The 13,966-nt window shown below is 32.8% G+C and overlaps 1 protein-coding gene across 2 annotated transcripts; it reads right to left on the minus strand.

Moving 5' to 3' along the window:
* Positions 1–11,620, minus strand: LOC117174890 (zinc finger protein 91-like). Of its 2 annotated transcripts, none has more exons than XM_033364314.1 (3): positions 11,134–11,620; positions 9,549–9,885; positions 1–4,448 (listed from the first exon to the last, which is right to left on the minus strand). In XM_033364314.1, the coding sequence occupies exons 1-3, from the start codon at positions 11,305–11,307 to the stop codon at positions 1,015–1,017; spliced, it is 3,945 nt and encodes a 1,314-aa protein (XP_033220205.1). In that variant the 5' UTR covers positions 11,308–11,620; the 3' UTR covers positions 1–1,014. The 2 variants fall into 2 exon arrangements, with proteins under 2 accessions (XP_033220205.1, XP_033220204.1); XM_033364313.1 differs by having other exon boundaries at positions 1–4,460; positions 11,134–11,619.
* Positions 11,621–13,966: the final 2,346 nt, after the last annotated feature.

Below are 13,966 nucleotides of genomic sequence, written 5' to 3' on the forward strand. Positions count from 1 at the left end.
CCTAAAAATCTTCTACATTCTTTTTTATCTTAATCTTGAAAAAGAAATGGTCATTTTTAATAGTCAGTATAATAGTTGCTCAGATATCTACGCAGTTGAATACGTTAATAAATTATCCAAGAACTGTATACAGAATTACATACAAAGTTTTAGCTCGAGTTCGAGCGTTTTACAATAGGAAGATTAAGCTGAGCCGTCAGGTGGTTTAGTACTGTACCCTGACATCGTCTTTAGTCCATATTTTGTATTGTAACTTGTAAGTTATTCCCCATCATAAATCTAGCAAAAAAAAAAAAACAAGTTTCATCCATAAGCCAAATTTCCACCTTTCAATCAAATTTGAACAAACAGGAAGGTCATAAACTCATGAAACTTTATGAATTAAAATTATAAGTGTAATAAACAAACATATTCTCAAATTAAGCATAATTTTTTCAAGCTTTCATTTCACATTGCTTTAATATGAGTGTGTCGAATGACAATAATTCCCAGTCATTCTGCAATAAAGCTGTTTAGATCTGAAAAATGAAATTAACAAAAAGTAATCTCTTATAAAGTAATTCAATCGTTAATCTTTTCTTGTAGGGAAAATTTCATTGAAGAAAAATGTATGAACTACAAGAGACTGTATCCAATATGTAGTGAGTTTCTAGCAATCGCTTTTTTTTACCTTAATTAATAAAAAGATCACTTTTAGATTTTCGTCACATGAAAAAACAAACCCCCTAATTTTAATTCAAGCAACTGCTAGAATTCAACTACTATATATTTTCTCCTCCTTTTGAACTACTTTCACAGTGTCTATTCTCTCACCCTTATAAAGCTACGAAAAAGGTATTGAAAAATGGAAGGTATCTCACTCTCGCTTTCTTTCAACGTCTGTTGGATCCTTCTTGTTTTGACAAAGGACATTTATCGCACACAAGTCGTACTCAGAAGTCAAGATGAACTTGTCCAGGAAACTTGTAACTTATTTTCACAGAAAACGCATCATTCCCCGGAATTCTATTCAAATTAAGATGTGGTGAAGATCTTGGTACCTTCCGGTAGAATTACTTCCTCCCCCACGTCGGCGAGCGTCACTGTCAAGGGTAAAATGAGTGGCATTAGAATTTCCTGATGCTGCAGAACCTGTTGAGTTGTCATGGGCTCCTGTCTGGCAATCGTGATCGTCTTAATATTTTGCGACTTGATCATTGGCGACTGGACGAGGCTTTGATGTATCCTCTGTTGCATCTGAAGAGGTGGTGGTGGTAAAATTTGAACCCGACTCTGATTCTGCAGCAAGTTTTGTTTGCATCTTTTACTGTGCGCATATCGACTTCCATTATTATTGAACCTGCGATCGCAAGTCGGACAAGCGTAAGGTCTCTGTCCCGTGTGGATAAACACGTGTTCCTTCAGAGACTTCAATCTTCTGAAGTTCTTCGGACAGAATTTGCAGTGGTACTTGGCCTCTCCAGTGTGAGAGGTCAGATGATTAGCCAAGGTATCAGCTCTAGCGAAAGCCTTACTACAGACCTGACATTTATAAGGTCTCTCCTGCGTATGCGTTCTCATATGCATCTTTAGATAAGCATTTGTCGTGAAAGGTCTCGAGCAAACTTCGCAAACGTAAGGCTTGATTCCGTTGTGCGCTCTAAGATGTGCAATCAAAGTCGTTGACTGAGTGAAACTTTTCGAGCAGATTTCACAGAGGAATCTCTTCGAACTATCCGTTTCCTTGTTTTTCTTGAAGGTTCTGTCGTGTTTCGACAGATGGTTTGTCAGCTGTTCTTCTTTGATAAAACGCTTCGTACACCGATTACATTTGTAAGGCTTGATCATGTTGTGCTTGGCTACGTGAATCTTCAGGTGTTCCCTTCTGTAGAATTTTTTTGGACAAATATCGCAGAGGTATTTCTTGCCTTCGTGGACTTGGATATGGCGCAAGAGGCCCTTTCGAGAAGTATATTGTTTATTGCATTCTGTACACTCGAGACCCACAATGTCTGTCCTTCTCTTTCTCGCAACTTTTTCACCCGATCTTCTTTCCTCAGGCCTAGGTTCGATCTCTCTCAAATCCTCCTCCGTCAAAATTCCCTCAGTCACGTGTTTTGCTCGATGCTCGCGCAGGATTTCATTATTTTCGAAACTATCCCCGCAAATGTTGCACTTTCGCACTTGGTCCGGATTTTTCTCCGAACATTTATCGTAGTGGGATTTTAACTTATCCTTACGGTAGAATTTCACGTTGCAGATGTCGCACTCAAAGTTCGGCTCTTCGTGTAAAAGTTGGTGCCTTAGTAAAGATTTCTTGGTACTGTATCTCTTCTTGCAAGTGGGGCACTCGTGAGTGTCCATCGGCCAATCCAGACCGCTTTCGAAATCATCATCTAGATCATCGTCGTCATCGTCGTCATCCAGTGTTCTGTCAGGATCTTGTTTCATTGACCTATCTTGTTTCATCTTGTCTTTATCTCCCTTTTCATCCTTGACATGCTGCTCCATGTGTTTCGTCAAGGATTGCTTAGAACTGCACTTCTTATAACAGGTCGCGCATTCCAAAACTTTTTTATTATAAGCTCTCTTACCTGGCGACTTTGATTCCTCCCGATAGTTGCTATCTTTACTTTTCGTATCCTCCTCTTCATAATCACTCTCGTCCTCGATTTTGATTTTGTCGATGATCTTCTGTGCAGCCTTTGCCGCGACTCGTTTAATTCTCTTGTTCGGATCGTACTCTTGACCGTGCAAGATGGTCTTGTGATTCGTTGCTATCAAATGATTACGCAATGTGAGCTCGTTGCCGAAAGTTTTATTGCACTGGGTGCACTTGAAGGACTTAATTTTCCCGTGCTGCTCCAAGTGCTTTTGTACGATTTTACAACTGTTCTTTCCGCTGTGAGTCTCTTGTTTCGAGAGCGATTTTTTATCATCTTCGTCCTCATCTTGCAAAAGATCTATAAAGTTCTCAAGGTCCTTCTTCAAATCTTCTTCCGTCAAAACACCTTCGGTCACGTGTTGGGTGCGGTGCTCCTTCATCTTTTCCATAGTGTCCAATTGCTTCTCACAAACTGAGCATTTCAAACTTATGTGTTTAATGGCGTGCTTCCGAAGTGCTCGTTTCGTGTTGAATTTCTCCGGGCATTTCTTGCATTGATGTTCGTCCCCCTTTCCTTCTGCGTCTGAATCTGTGCACGTTTCAGTTATTTCGTCATCAGAACCGGGAGGGTTCGCGTAACCGGGAAAATCAACAGAATCGTCATCCACGCGGAAGTTAACTTCTAGTGGCATTGATTCGCTCTTCATGCCGCCGTTTTCTTTTTCATGTTGCTTCAGATGCTTATTAAAGGAGATTATATAGAGATACTCTTTTCCGCAGTGAGGACATTTGTTCGGTTTCTTTCCCGATGGTGGCATTGTTATAGGAGGAGCAGATTTCAGAGGTGTCGACGGTTTCGGCGCCGTGGTTACTTTTTGTGATGCTGTTATTTTCTGCAGTGTCGTGGCCTTTTGAGGCTTGTCTCCCACCTTTTTCAAGGAAAGGGTTCTTCTTACTTCCTCGTGCGAGTGCATGTGTTCTTTTAAAACTTCCTTGGAGAGAAATTCCTTGTCACAGAGGTAACACATGAAGAAGACCTTCTCTGATTTATCCATCTGAGTCTTCTTCAGACGTGAACTGAGATTCAGATTTTCGAAATAATTCTCTTCGTCAGAGTTGTGGTCAGAGGTAGTTGAACGACGAGAGATTTTGCGTTTGCTTCTACGAGTTTCACTTTGAGGCGATTCTTGTTCCAAATTGAGATTTACTTGCTCAACAGATGTGTCTTCTGTCGATTGTTGGAATTGGTCCTGATCCTGTTCTTGATCTATTTCTCGTTCTTTCGCTAAGGATGACGTGTATTCCATAGACTCTTGAGTAGCAGCGAAGGGTTCGTCGTTGTTAAAATCATCGTCGCTCATCTGAGAGCAATCTGGTTGATCAAGGTATGTTTGCACTTGCATGTTTGCAGATTCTGTTTCATGAAGTCCTTCATCCTTGATGTCACTCTGATCGGCAAAGTGATGCACAGATTGCGAAATCTGTTCCAACTGTAAGATTGCTTCATCGGATTCCTTGTGTATTCCAACGATTTCGTTTTCTTGTAGATGCTCTTCTTGTAGGTCTTCTTCTTGTAAGTGTTCGTCTTGTAAGTGATCCTCTTGTAAGTGCTCCTCTTGTAAGTGCTCATCTTGTAAGTGCTCGTCTTGTAAATCATCTTCGTGAAGGTGTTCTTCTTGCAAGTCTTCCTCGTTTAAATGATCCTCCTGCAAGTGCTCTTCTTGCAAGTCTTCTTGGAGATCTTCCTCTTGCAGATGTTCCTCCTGCAAATGTTCCTCTTGTAAGTGCTCTTCTTGTAAATGTTCCTCGTGTAGGTGTTCCTCTTGCAAGTCTTCTTGAAGATGTTCTTGCAAGTGTTCTACATCTGAACAAAAACCTTTAATTGTACAAGTTAATGAGTGAAATATGCTTGTTACAGTTGGTGTTAGATTGTTGAATTCTATCTAATGTAAAATAAAGCGAGCCTTAAATTATGAAGCGAACAAACAAGTTCGTGATTAGAACAGTTTCACTAGAGGGAGTAATAATAAAATACAGAACAGGGTTGCTAAAAATTCCAGTTTTGAAATTCTCTCACTTTCCCATGACCAATTTTGCACTTTCTGCATCTTTTAAATTATTTCAAGCTTCACAGTCCACACTATAGAAAAAAATAGCACACAAATAAATCGACCGTATTATTCCATTCAAGGAACAAATTTTGAAATTATAGTTAGTCCGTTCATTTTCCTAAATTTTGTTTTATGTTAAATTTCAAAGAAATCAAATGATTTGAAAACAATTTTAAAAATAATAAAAATTCCATTGATTTTCATAAAATTGAAACTAATTTAGATCAATTTAAAATAAACGAGAAGAATTCAATGAAATTTATAAAAATTCTAGGTGAATTAAAAAAGTTTTAATGAATTGAAAACAATTTTAAAATATGAAGAAACTTCATTGAATTCAGTAACTTTGAAATGAGTTTTAAAAAATTCAAGGGAATTCAAAAGAATGTTATGAAATAAATATTAATTCAAGATGAGGTAAAAAGAATTTAGGATCAATTCAATAAAAACATGAAAGAATTCCAAAAAATCCACTGAATTGAATAGAGTTGAGTGAATTTATAAGAATCCAAGTAAATTAAAAAAATCAAGAGTATTACACAGAAAAAATCAAATCTCTTCAAATCGTGAAACCCCTTCTAATTTCTAACACAATAAGTGACTAATGACTATAAAACAGCTCAAGTTGTAAATTCAAACGAATCGAAACAATTTTAAAAATCTAAAAAATTCGATTGATTACAATAAACTTTGAGGAAATTTAGAGAAATTTAAAGAAAATGAGAACAATTAGATTAAATTCATAAAAAATCAAGATTAATTTAAAAAGCAATCAAGTGAATTAAAAACCATTCAAAAATATGAAAAATTAATTAAATTAAGTAGAATTGAGTTAATATAAAAGAATTCAAAAGAATTCAGGGTACATTAATAAGAATTCAGGACGACTTTCAAATGAATTGTAAGAAATATTTAAAAATCTCATCAATCTTTGAAGCCCTACGAAATCCCTCACTTCTTGTGAATGAATTTTTCGAAATCAATTAAAAAGTAGAATTCCTTAAAATGATTATGGCCCTTGGAAAAACTTGAAATGGTTTAAATCTCTGGGAAATTCCTTGGTATTTTTTTAAATACCGTAAAGTAATTCAGTATTGAAAATGCCAAAGAATTTGAAAAAAATACCTTCAAAAGTTTCAAATTTAACAAAAATTCAGAGCGACTTCCAAAAATTAATTTCAAAACTCATAACATCTTTCAAAGCCTACGAAATACCTCATTTCTCTGGAATAAATTCTTTAAAATCCACTAAAATATTATTAAATCCCGTGAAATCTGGCGATATTTCCTTTAATTCTGGACAATTTATTAAAATACATTGAGAACATTAAAAAAAATATCATAAAACTTTAGAGGTCCTGTAAAATTGTTTCATATCTACCGAAATGATAGGAAATAATTTAATCTAAAATATTTGAAACCCTTTTAAATCCTTTCAAATTATTTAAATAAATTAAAAATTCCTTGTAATCTTTTAAGATTGTCTAAAATATTTGTCATCCTTTGAAATCCACTAAAACATTATAAAATCCCGTGAAATTTTATAATATTTTCTGAAATTCTGAAAAGAGTATTAAAATATCTCGAGACCTTTAAAATCCCTTAAAGTCATTGAAATCCTCGGAAATCTTAGAAAATAATGTGAAATATTTTAAAATATCGTAAAGCCTTCTGTAAAATCGTTCCGTAACTTCCGAAAATTTGAAAAATGTACTATCCAAAAATATTTTAAACGATTTTTAATAAATTCAAATTAATGAAATTAATAATTCCGTGAAGTCCTTTAAAATTTCCTAAAATATTTCATATCCTTTAAAATTCCATTCAACCATTAAAATCAATTGAAAATTACTTGGAATCTTTAAAAATAACATAAACTATTTTTAATCCTTTAAAATCCCTTGAAATTTTGTAAAGCTCTTCAAAGCGCCCAGGAATTAAAAAAAAATGCTTCAAATTCTTTGACCATTTTATCAATTGATCTGCGGGATCAAATAAATACAAACTTTAAAAATTAAAAAAAAATCCATTGAATTGACTAGGATTGAGTAAATTTTGAAAATTCAAGTAATTAAAAAAATTCGAAAAAATTTTAAAGAACCCAGGACAAATTAATAAGAATTCATAGTGAATTTGAAATCTATCTAGATGTTTAGAACCCTACAAAAATATCTCACTTATCGTGAATAAATTCTTTAGAATCCACAAAATATTATAAAGTCTCGTGAAATTCTATGATGACATTTCCTGAAATTCTGGAAAATGTATTAAAATACATTGACTAAAAATACCCTAAAATCTTAAAAATCCCTTCAAATTATTGAAATATATAATACATTTCTCGGAATCTTTAAAAATACCCTGAACTTTTTCAAAAGAATTCAAGTCAATGTAGAAATAGGTTAACCCACGAGTTAATTTACTAAAAGAAAAGTGATATTATTAAAATTCACATTATGGCCTGGGGCACGGCGGCCACTCAGCAAATTTGCACCAAACGCATCGTACGTTTTAAACAAAATTTAAAACCATTTTAAATAAAAAAGACTCGAATTCAACCGGAAGGACGAATTTTTAATAAAGTATTTGAATTCTTAACCAACAAACATTTTAATTTTAAATCAAACAGTGTTGCAATTTTTAATACAAAAAGAATCACTTCTACCAAAAGAGATGAATTTTCAAACCAAAAAGACAAATTTTCAACCAAAAAAAGATTTTTCAGTCAAAAAAAAAATTTAGGCAAATTATAATTTGACAGGAAAAATAATTTGGAATAAAAAATAAAAATTTATTTGTTAAGTTTCTTTGTTTTTTTAAAACTGTTTTAAGGTTTTAAAATGTTGTAAAATGTTATTACGAACCAAAATTCAGATAGGCTCAGTCTAACAAATGTAAAAACTTTCGAAAAATCATGACAACAGTAAGAAATTATGAATAAATTACGCACTGTTTGGAAACAGAAACAAATTAAACTAAATTAAAATTCTAAAACAACGAAGATTCAAACAAAAAGACGAATTTTTCATCAACAAGATTAATGTATTATCAAAAAGACAAATTTTCAACAAAGTACATGAATTTCCAAATAAGTTCAATTTTCAACTAAAATTCAATTTCAACATTGAAGCCTTCTACAATTTTGTGGTATGTTCTGATATGTTTTAAAACCCATTGAAAACGCTAAAAATCTCACAAAATCCTTGAAAAGTTCTTAAAGTGGATAAAATTCATAGACATCCTGTCAAGTTTTTGCAGTCTTTTAAAATGTTAGATTGTCTCTAGAAATTATTCAAAATCGCTTGAAATCTTTTTAAATCTCATAAAACTTTTTGTAATCTCTTAAATTGGTCTACAATCCTTGAAATCTTCTTAAGGATGTACACTACGTACCACCAATCTCAAAAATTGCCTATGTTTTTTATTTTATCTTATTTATAAAATCAACAAAAAAATATATATTATAAATTTCTATAAATTTTGATGAAGGCTTCTAAGCAAACTTCAGAAAATAAATCAGCTTAAAATTGTTTATTTAAGAGTAGTTATTTAAAGGTTTAGTTTTTTCTCTCTCTTTAGGGAAAAGTTACCATTTTTATTTAATCCTAATGATCAAGGTCTCATTTTATTCTTGGAAGGATTCTCTAAATTTCCATTTTGGGTTGATTTTGTGAAAAAATTAATTGAGAAATCATAAAGTTATTATTGTTATAAACAATCATAGTTTAAATTTTAATTAACACCACCAAAATAGAATTGTAGAGAATCCTTCAAAGAATAAAATGAGGCCTTGATCATTAGGATTAAATAAAAATTGTAACCTTTCCCCAAAGAGAAAGGAAAAGCTAAACCCTTAAATAAGTACTGTTTAATAAACAATTTTAAACTGAATTATTTTTTTCTGAAGTGTGCTTAGAAGCCTCCATCAAGATTTACAGAAGTTAATAATAGATATTTTGCTGTCGATTTTATAAATCATTTTAATGATAGGGAACTTTTGAGATTAGTTGTACATAGACAACATCTTTAAATCAGATCAAATTCATAGATATTATATGAAAGTCTTTGAAATCTCTTACAATTCTTTGCAATGGAAATTTTTTTCACAATTTAAAATTAATATTTTGTAATGAAGCTCAAGTTTTTTAATCGAATATTGATTTTTTTATTTTAAAATATTCCAAAAAAGTTCAACATTGCAGACTCAGCTTAAAAAAAAGAAGTTTTCTATTAAATAATTGAATAAGTTTAAAAAATTGTAATGGTTACAATTATAGAAATCTAAATTTTCATGGTAAACGCTGAATTTGGAATTTGTCCTTATCATAAGTTTAAATTCTACGATTTAAATTGAAATGGTTGAATTTCGAAAAGTATAGTTGAAAATTTAAACATTGTTAATTTCTAAACGATTTTAAACGTTAAGTAATTTAAGTAGTTTAAATTTTGAAATTGAAATTGAGTTTTCAATTTCAAATTGTCATTTTTAAATTATTTAATTTTGAATCTTTTTAAACACAACAAGCACTTCAATCACTTCTAAAAAACGGTTTATTTACTGGAACTTAACTGAGTATAAGGTACAATACGGGATATAAGGACCGGTCTGTGAGGTCTGTATAAAAAATTAGTTTCGTTTAATCGTCTCGACTTTGATGAAAATTTATAAAAATCTACACTCACCAGTGAAAATTGAAGAAAGAGTAAAACGCGACTAAATGTTGACAATAACAGAAATATGAAACAAACTGTGAGGCTTGTGATCATATCAATACTATTAAACTGCAACAGAATACTATTAAAGCTCTCTTGTTTTACATTGAAACAAATACCTCCATAACAAATAAAATTACCTTCTTGCAACATGCTTTCTTGTTCTGCCATTTTTTGGACTTGTAAAAGAGCGAGATGATCCTTCAAAAGTGTATCTCTGCCAACATCGTGCAGTGATTCAGTTGTTTCCACATATTCACCATTGTCATTTATTTCACGCCTCGTCCGAGTTCTCTCTCCTTCCAAATGAACTTCGACATCGTTGAAAAATAGTTCTTCTTTAATGTTAAGTGTATCATATTTTTCTCTTAGGACACTGTCGGCTTGTTCGACTTGCAATTTAAAGTCGTATGCTGATTCCAGTTTGTCTGCACAAACACAACACACTTGTCCCGGTAGACCGTCACCTGGTATCATCTAGATGTTAAGAAAACAATTTATTATTCATGAAAACCAATTAAATAGTCTCATTATTATTTTCAATTCGGTTTTACTTTTAATATTTGCTCAAATTTGTAAGGTTTTGAACTTTAATGTTAAAAAAAAAAGATAAACAATACACAAATGGATACTTTCCCTTACAAAATAACAACATAAATGTATTCACTAATTTCAATTCTTTCATATGGAAAACAGAACATGGTTAGAAAAACGAAAGATTCCATTTCATTGTTCTTGCGATTATAATGAGCTATAAAATATTCCAAGGAAATTACTTTCACAAGATTAATTTTACATTTAACGCTGTAAATTCAAACTTGTTTACTTCAAATGATCTGTAGATCATTATTCAAATTATTCAAAATTAAAAAATCTATTTTTAACGATTCAATGTGAATTGATTCTGTTATGAATCTTTTCAATATTTTTAACCTGAAAGTAGCAATTTTATAATTCTAAGTTTGACAACTCTTAAGTACAGCTTCAGAGATAGTATTAAAGAAAATTCCGTAACAATAGTCCTAGACGATCCAAAAATGGGGCAGTCGTACGGAAACTTCTGTAATAGTAGACAGTACGATTTAAACAAGTAAAATTATCCGTATCATCAACAAATGCAAAAAGTATTTGTACCTGCAGCAAAAAGGAAAGTTCGAAAAGAATAACAGGACGGACAGAGCGGCCCTTTATCCACCAAAAAAATTTCTAAAGTTCGTTGGCAGGTACGACTAGCCTCTCGGCCTTTGTTAAATTACACAATAAAAAAATTGAAATATATATCTTAACATGGAGCTTTGTTTCACTCTTCAGCAAATAATAACAAACGTCCAAAACATCAGAATGCTATAATTTAAAACACTATTATCGAATATAGTAGAATTCGTAATTGTCATAAAAGTTTAAAAAAAGTTCCTAGAGCGTCCTAAGTATTAAAACTACAGATAATTGTATTTAAAGCTAGTATTATTATCGCCTGAACCTAGAGATCACGAACGGAATGTATAGACGCGAATGGTTAGTTTGAAAGGTGAGAACAGCAAGTATGTTTATATTTATGATGCCTTTGCCGAAAGGCAATATAACTAATGTGGGAACACATTTCCAATAAGTGATAAAGGGAACCATTAGGAATGATGATACGCCCCTAAGTTATCGTAATGTGGTTGGAAGATTATCATTTATCAACTCGAAATGAAGAGGTAACCTCGAAAACATGTATCTAACCTTAACACTGGCGAAGCTCATGGCCTTAGCGGATAAAGAATTGACCTCACTCTCATGGAAGAGGTCTCGCATCACAACATTTCCAAGCAGGCAAACACGGCATATTTCCATCGCAGATACGATACCCTCCTCATTTTGCGTTGGCTCCGACGTATTTATCTCTATGGCGTCCATGTTTTGTTTGGTACTTTCGTCGTGAACGGAGGGCCTGGGCCTGGCCTGGCAGTACTTCACCACTGTTCACCCCACCACTTCACCAGAATCACCACCTCATAGTCCCCCTGCCACACAATACCAACATTACTATTCCATTCTGCCTGCGGTGTTTGATCACTGAAATTTTGCTTTGCACTTCTTTTTTGATTTCCCACCCGCTTTTGTACAATTAATTTGCGTATTTGCAATTAGCAACACGCAACTATGTATTAAACGAAGAAAAAAAGTTAAGACTTGACGAAAACTTACGGAATTTAAGAAACATGTAAAAATGTTCAAATTTTGTCTCGACGCATGCTACCATAAACGGATGCGGCCATCTCATATATTGAAAACAGCGCGAAATTCAAGTGAAACTTAATATTACTGAGCAAACAAGCAACATTTACGTTAGGGACCGGTTAAATAGTGAAGTTACAAGAAATTTTTTGCAGCAATAATGTTGTAAACTACATCATAGTACATAAAATAATGAAATACAATACACTATGTAATCTGTTTTTACTTTTTATTCATTTTTTCCGGTCAGAACATTTAGCCGATTAACGCTTTATTTTTAATATTGGAGAAATCAGAACAACTAATAATAAAAATGATTTAAACATTTTTTTATAATCTGTTCATGTCACCAATCAGATGAGGTGGCAGACAAATCAGTGTAAACAAAGATAATAATATCTTTGGCCAAATTGCCCTGAAATCACGGAGTAATAATAAGGAGACCGATCATGCTGTACAAAGTGTCGAGTTTTGACTGCGGTAACTGTACATTTATTGCCAGACTTAGGCGTTTAAACCCAATGCTCCAAGGAAGGGGACATGCGCACTGTGATTTGCTATCTCCTTTTCTCCTGAAAGAAATGAGCGAGTGAGTGCCGTGTTGAATGACAACTAAATACTGAGGTTATGTTCCTGTAAATATTGTCAATTGAGTTTGTCAATATACGTGCTTATTTATTTCTTTGGTTTTGCCCTACCGAAAAGAATCTTTGAGTATATACTAAAAATTCTTTAGGTCAAAGAATCTCAAAGAAATTCTCCGCAGGCACTCAGGTAGATATTTTTAAAGGTCCAGGAAGCTCGTTTAAATGGTCTGAAGGCTTTAAAATATCCTTTCAGGAATTGAAATAAGAATACGATCATAAATAACAAGCAGAGAGGCTATCTGAATAGAGTAGCCGATACTCAAGGGCCCTTTGTTAAGCTTTCGAATTAAAATTTAGAAGTAGATTGTTTTAATTTCATAGTTAACCGCCTAAAACATAATAATTCGGAATCTATGAGTTTCGATGACTTCAGATATCTAACTTTGTTTTTAATACTTGAAATTAAAATTAATAGAACGTTTCTCGTAAATGGAATGAGATACGCCAAAAAGGACAACATTTTTTAATTCAACTAGAAAATTGTATATCAGTATATAAGTTATAATTATAAATAAGTATAATGAGAAAATTCATCAATTAAAAAAAAGTGTTAATAATTTGAAGAGAAATTTAAAAAGGGAGAGCGGATTAGCCACGACCAACTACTGTAAATAACTCTGCCCGCCCGGTACGTGACGAATACAAAAGGAAGATTATATTACCGTCGCACCACTCTTAAAACGACCACTACAAGGATCTTGAAAAGGACCCAAATCTCTCAAACTATCTCCGAGACTATTTTGTTTCAAATCGACTTTGTTTATAGACTCAAATGGGCCAATCTATTTCGCTAAAGGAAGCTCAGAGATTTCTTTCGGTAGGGTGTACAGAATTAAGTTGACAAATTATGACCTGGAAAGTATCGGTAAGTAATACAGATTTGATTGTAATCATTAAATGGTATAAAATGTGCAGACTGAATAATGTGACAGTATAATATTAGGTAATGTCATCTCTGGTAATATGCTGTCGTGTTTGTCAAGCTCTGGCATTCACTCGCACACTTCTCGCGGCAGAAAAGGAGATAACAAATGACAGTGCGCATGTCCCCTTCCTCGTGAGCATTGTGTTTAAACGCAATAAATGTACAGTTACCGCAGTCAGAGCATATGAATGGAGATTGGTCTCCTCATTATTACTTCGTACCTGAAATATTTTAATTCATGGTGAAAAGGAAAAGAAGTGACATTTTTACAAATTAGTATGAAAAGAAAAAAATTAATACAATTAAAGAAATTGAAAAAAATTCTCCAAAATATAAATATTGGCAATATTATTTATTGTGCTATAGGTAATTTCGGATATGCGGGGTAAATTCGGGCATTCCTAAATTGAAGGGGCGGATGCAATAACCACCTTGGCGCTGGGAGAATTATTGTCCGCTGAGCAAATTTTCAAAATTGTTCAAATTTGAGTTTTGACCATCAATACTTATAGACTATTGTATTGTGCATCTTTTTTGTACGACAAACAAATTCGAAGTTTTTTTTCGTTTTTTCGTTATTTAAGGAAAACAACAATTTTCAACGAAAATAGAATCAATACTTTTTTGCATTCAACTCGCCAGATTTTTGTCAGGAATTATGATCTTTTTTCTTGAAAATTTTATGTAACATTCTTCAATATATTCTACGACTGTTAGAGTTTTTATCTTATTATAAAAATATTTCAGAACTTTTTAGTGAATTTAC

The sequence above is a fragment of the Belonocnema kinseyi genome, chromosome 6 (genome assembly GCF_010883055.1).
Source record: "Belonocnema kinseyi isolate 2016_QV_RU_SX_M_011 chromosome 6, B_treatae_v1, whole genome shotgun sequence".
NCBI classification, from domain to species: domain Eukaryota; kingdom Metazoa; phylum Arthropoda; class Insecta; order Hymenoptera; family Cynipidae; genus Belonocnema; species Belonocnema kinseyi.

Excerpts from the sequence above, each read along its gene's own strand:
- LOC117174890 (XM_033364313.1), bottom strand. The coding sequence starts at position 11,307 with ATGGACGCCATAGAGATAAATACGTCGGAGCCAACGCAAAATGAGGAG. Across the intron at positions 9,886-11,133 it reads TGAGCTTCGCCAGTGTTAAG|ATGATACCAGGTGACGGTCT; the intron begins GTTAGATACATG and ends CTTAACATCTAG. Across the intron at positions 4,461-9,548 it reads AGAAAGCATGTTGCAAGAAG|GTTTTTGTTCAGATGTAGAA; the intron begins GTAATTTTATTT and ends GTACAATTAAAG.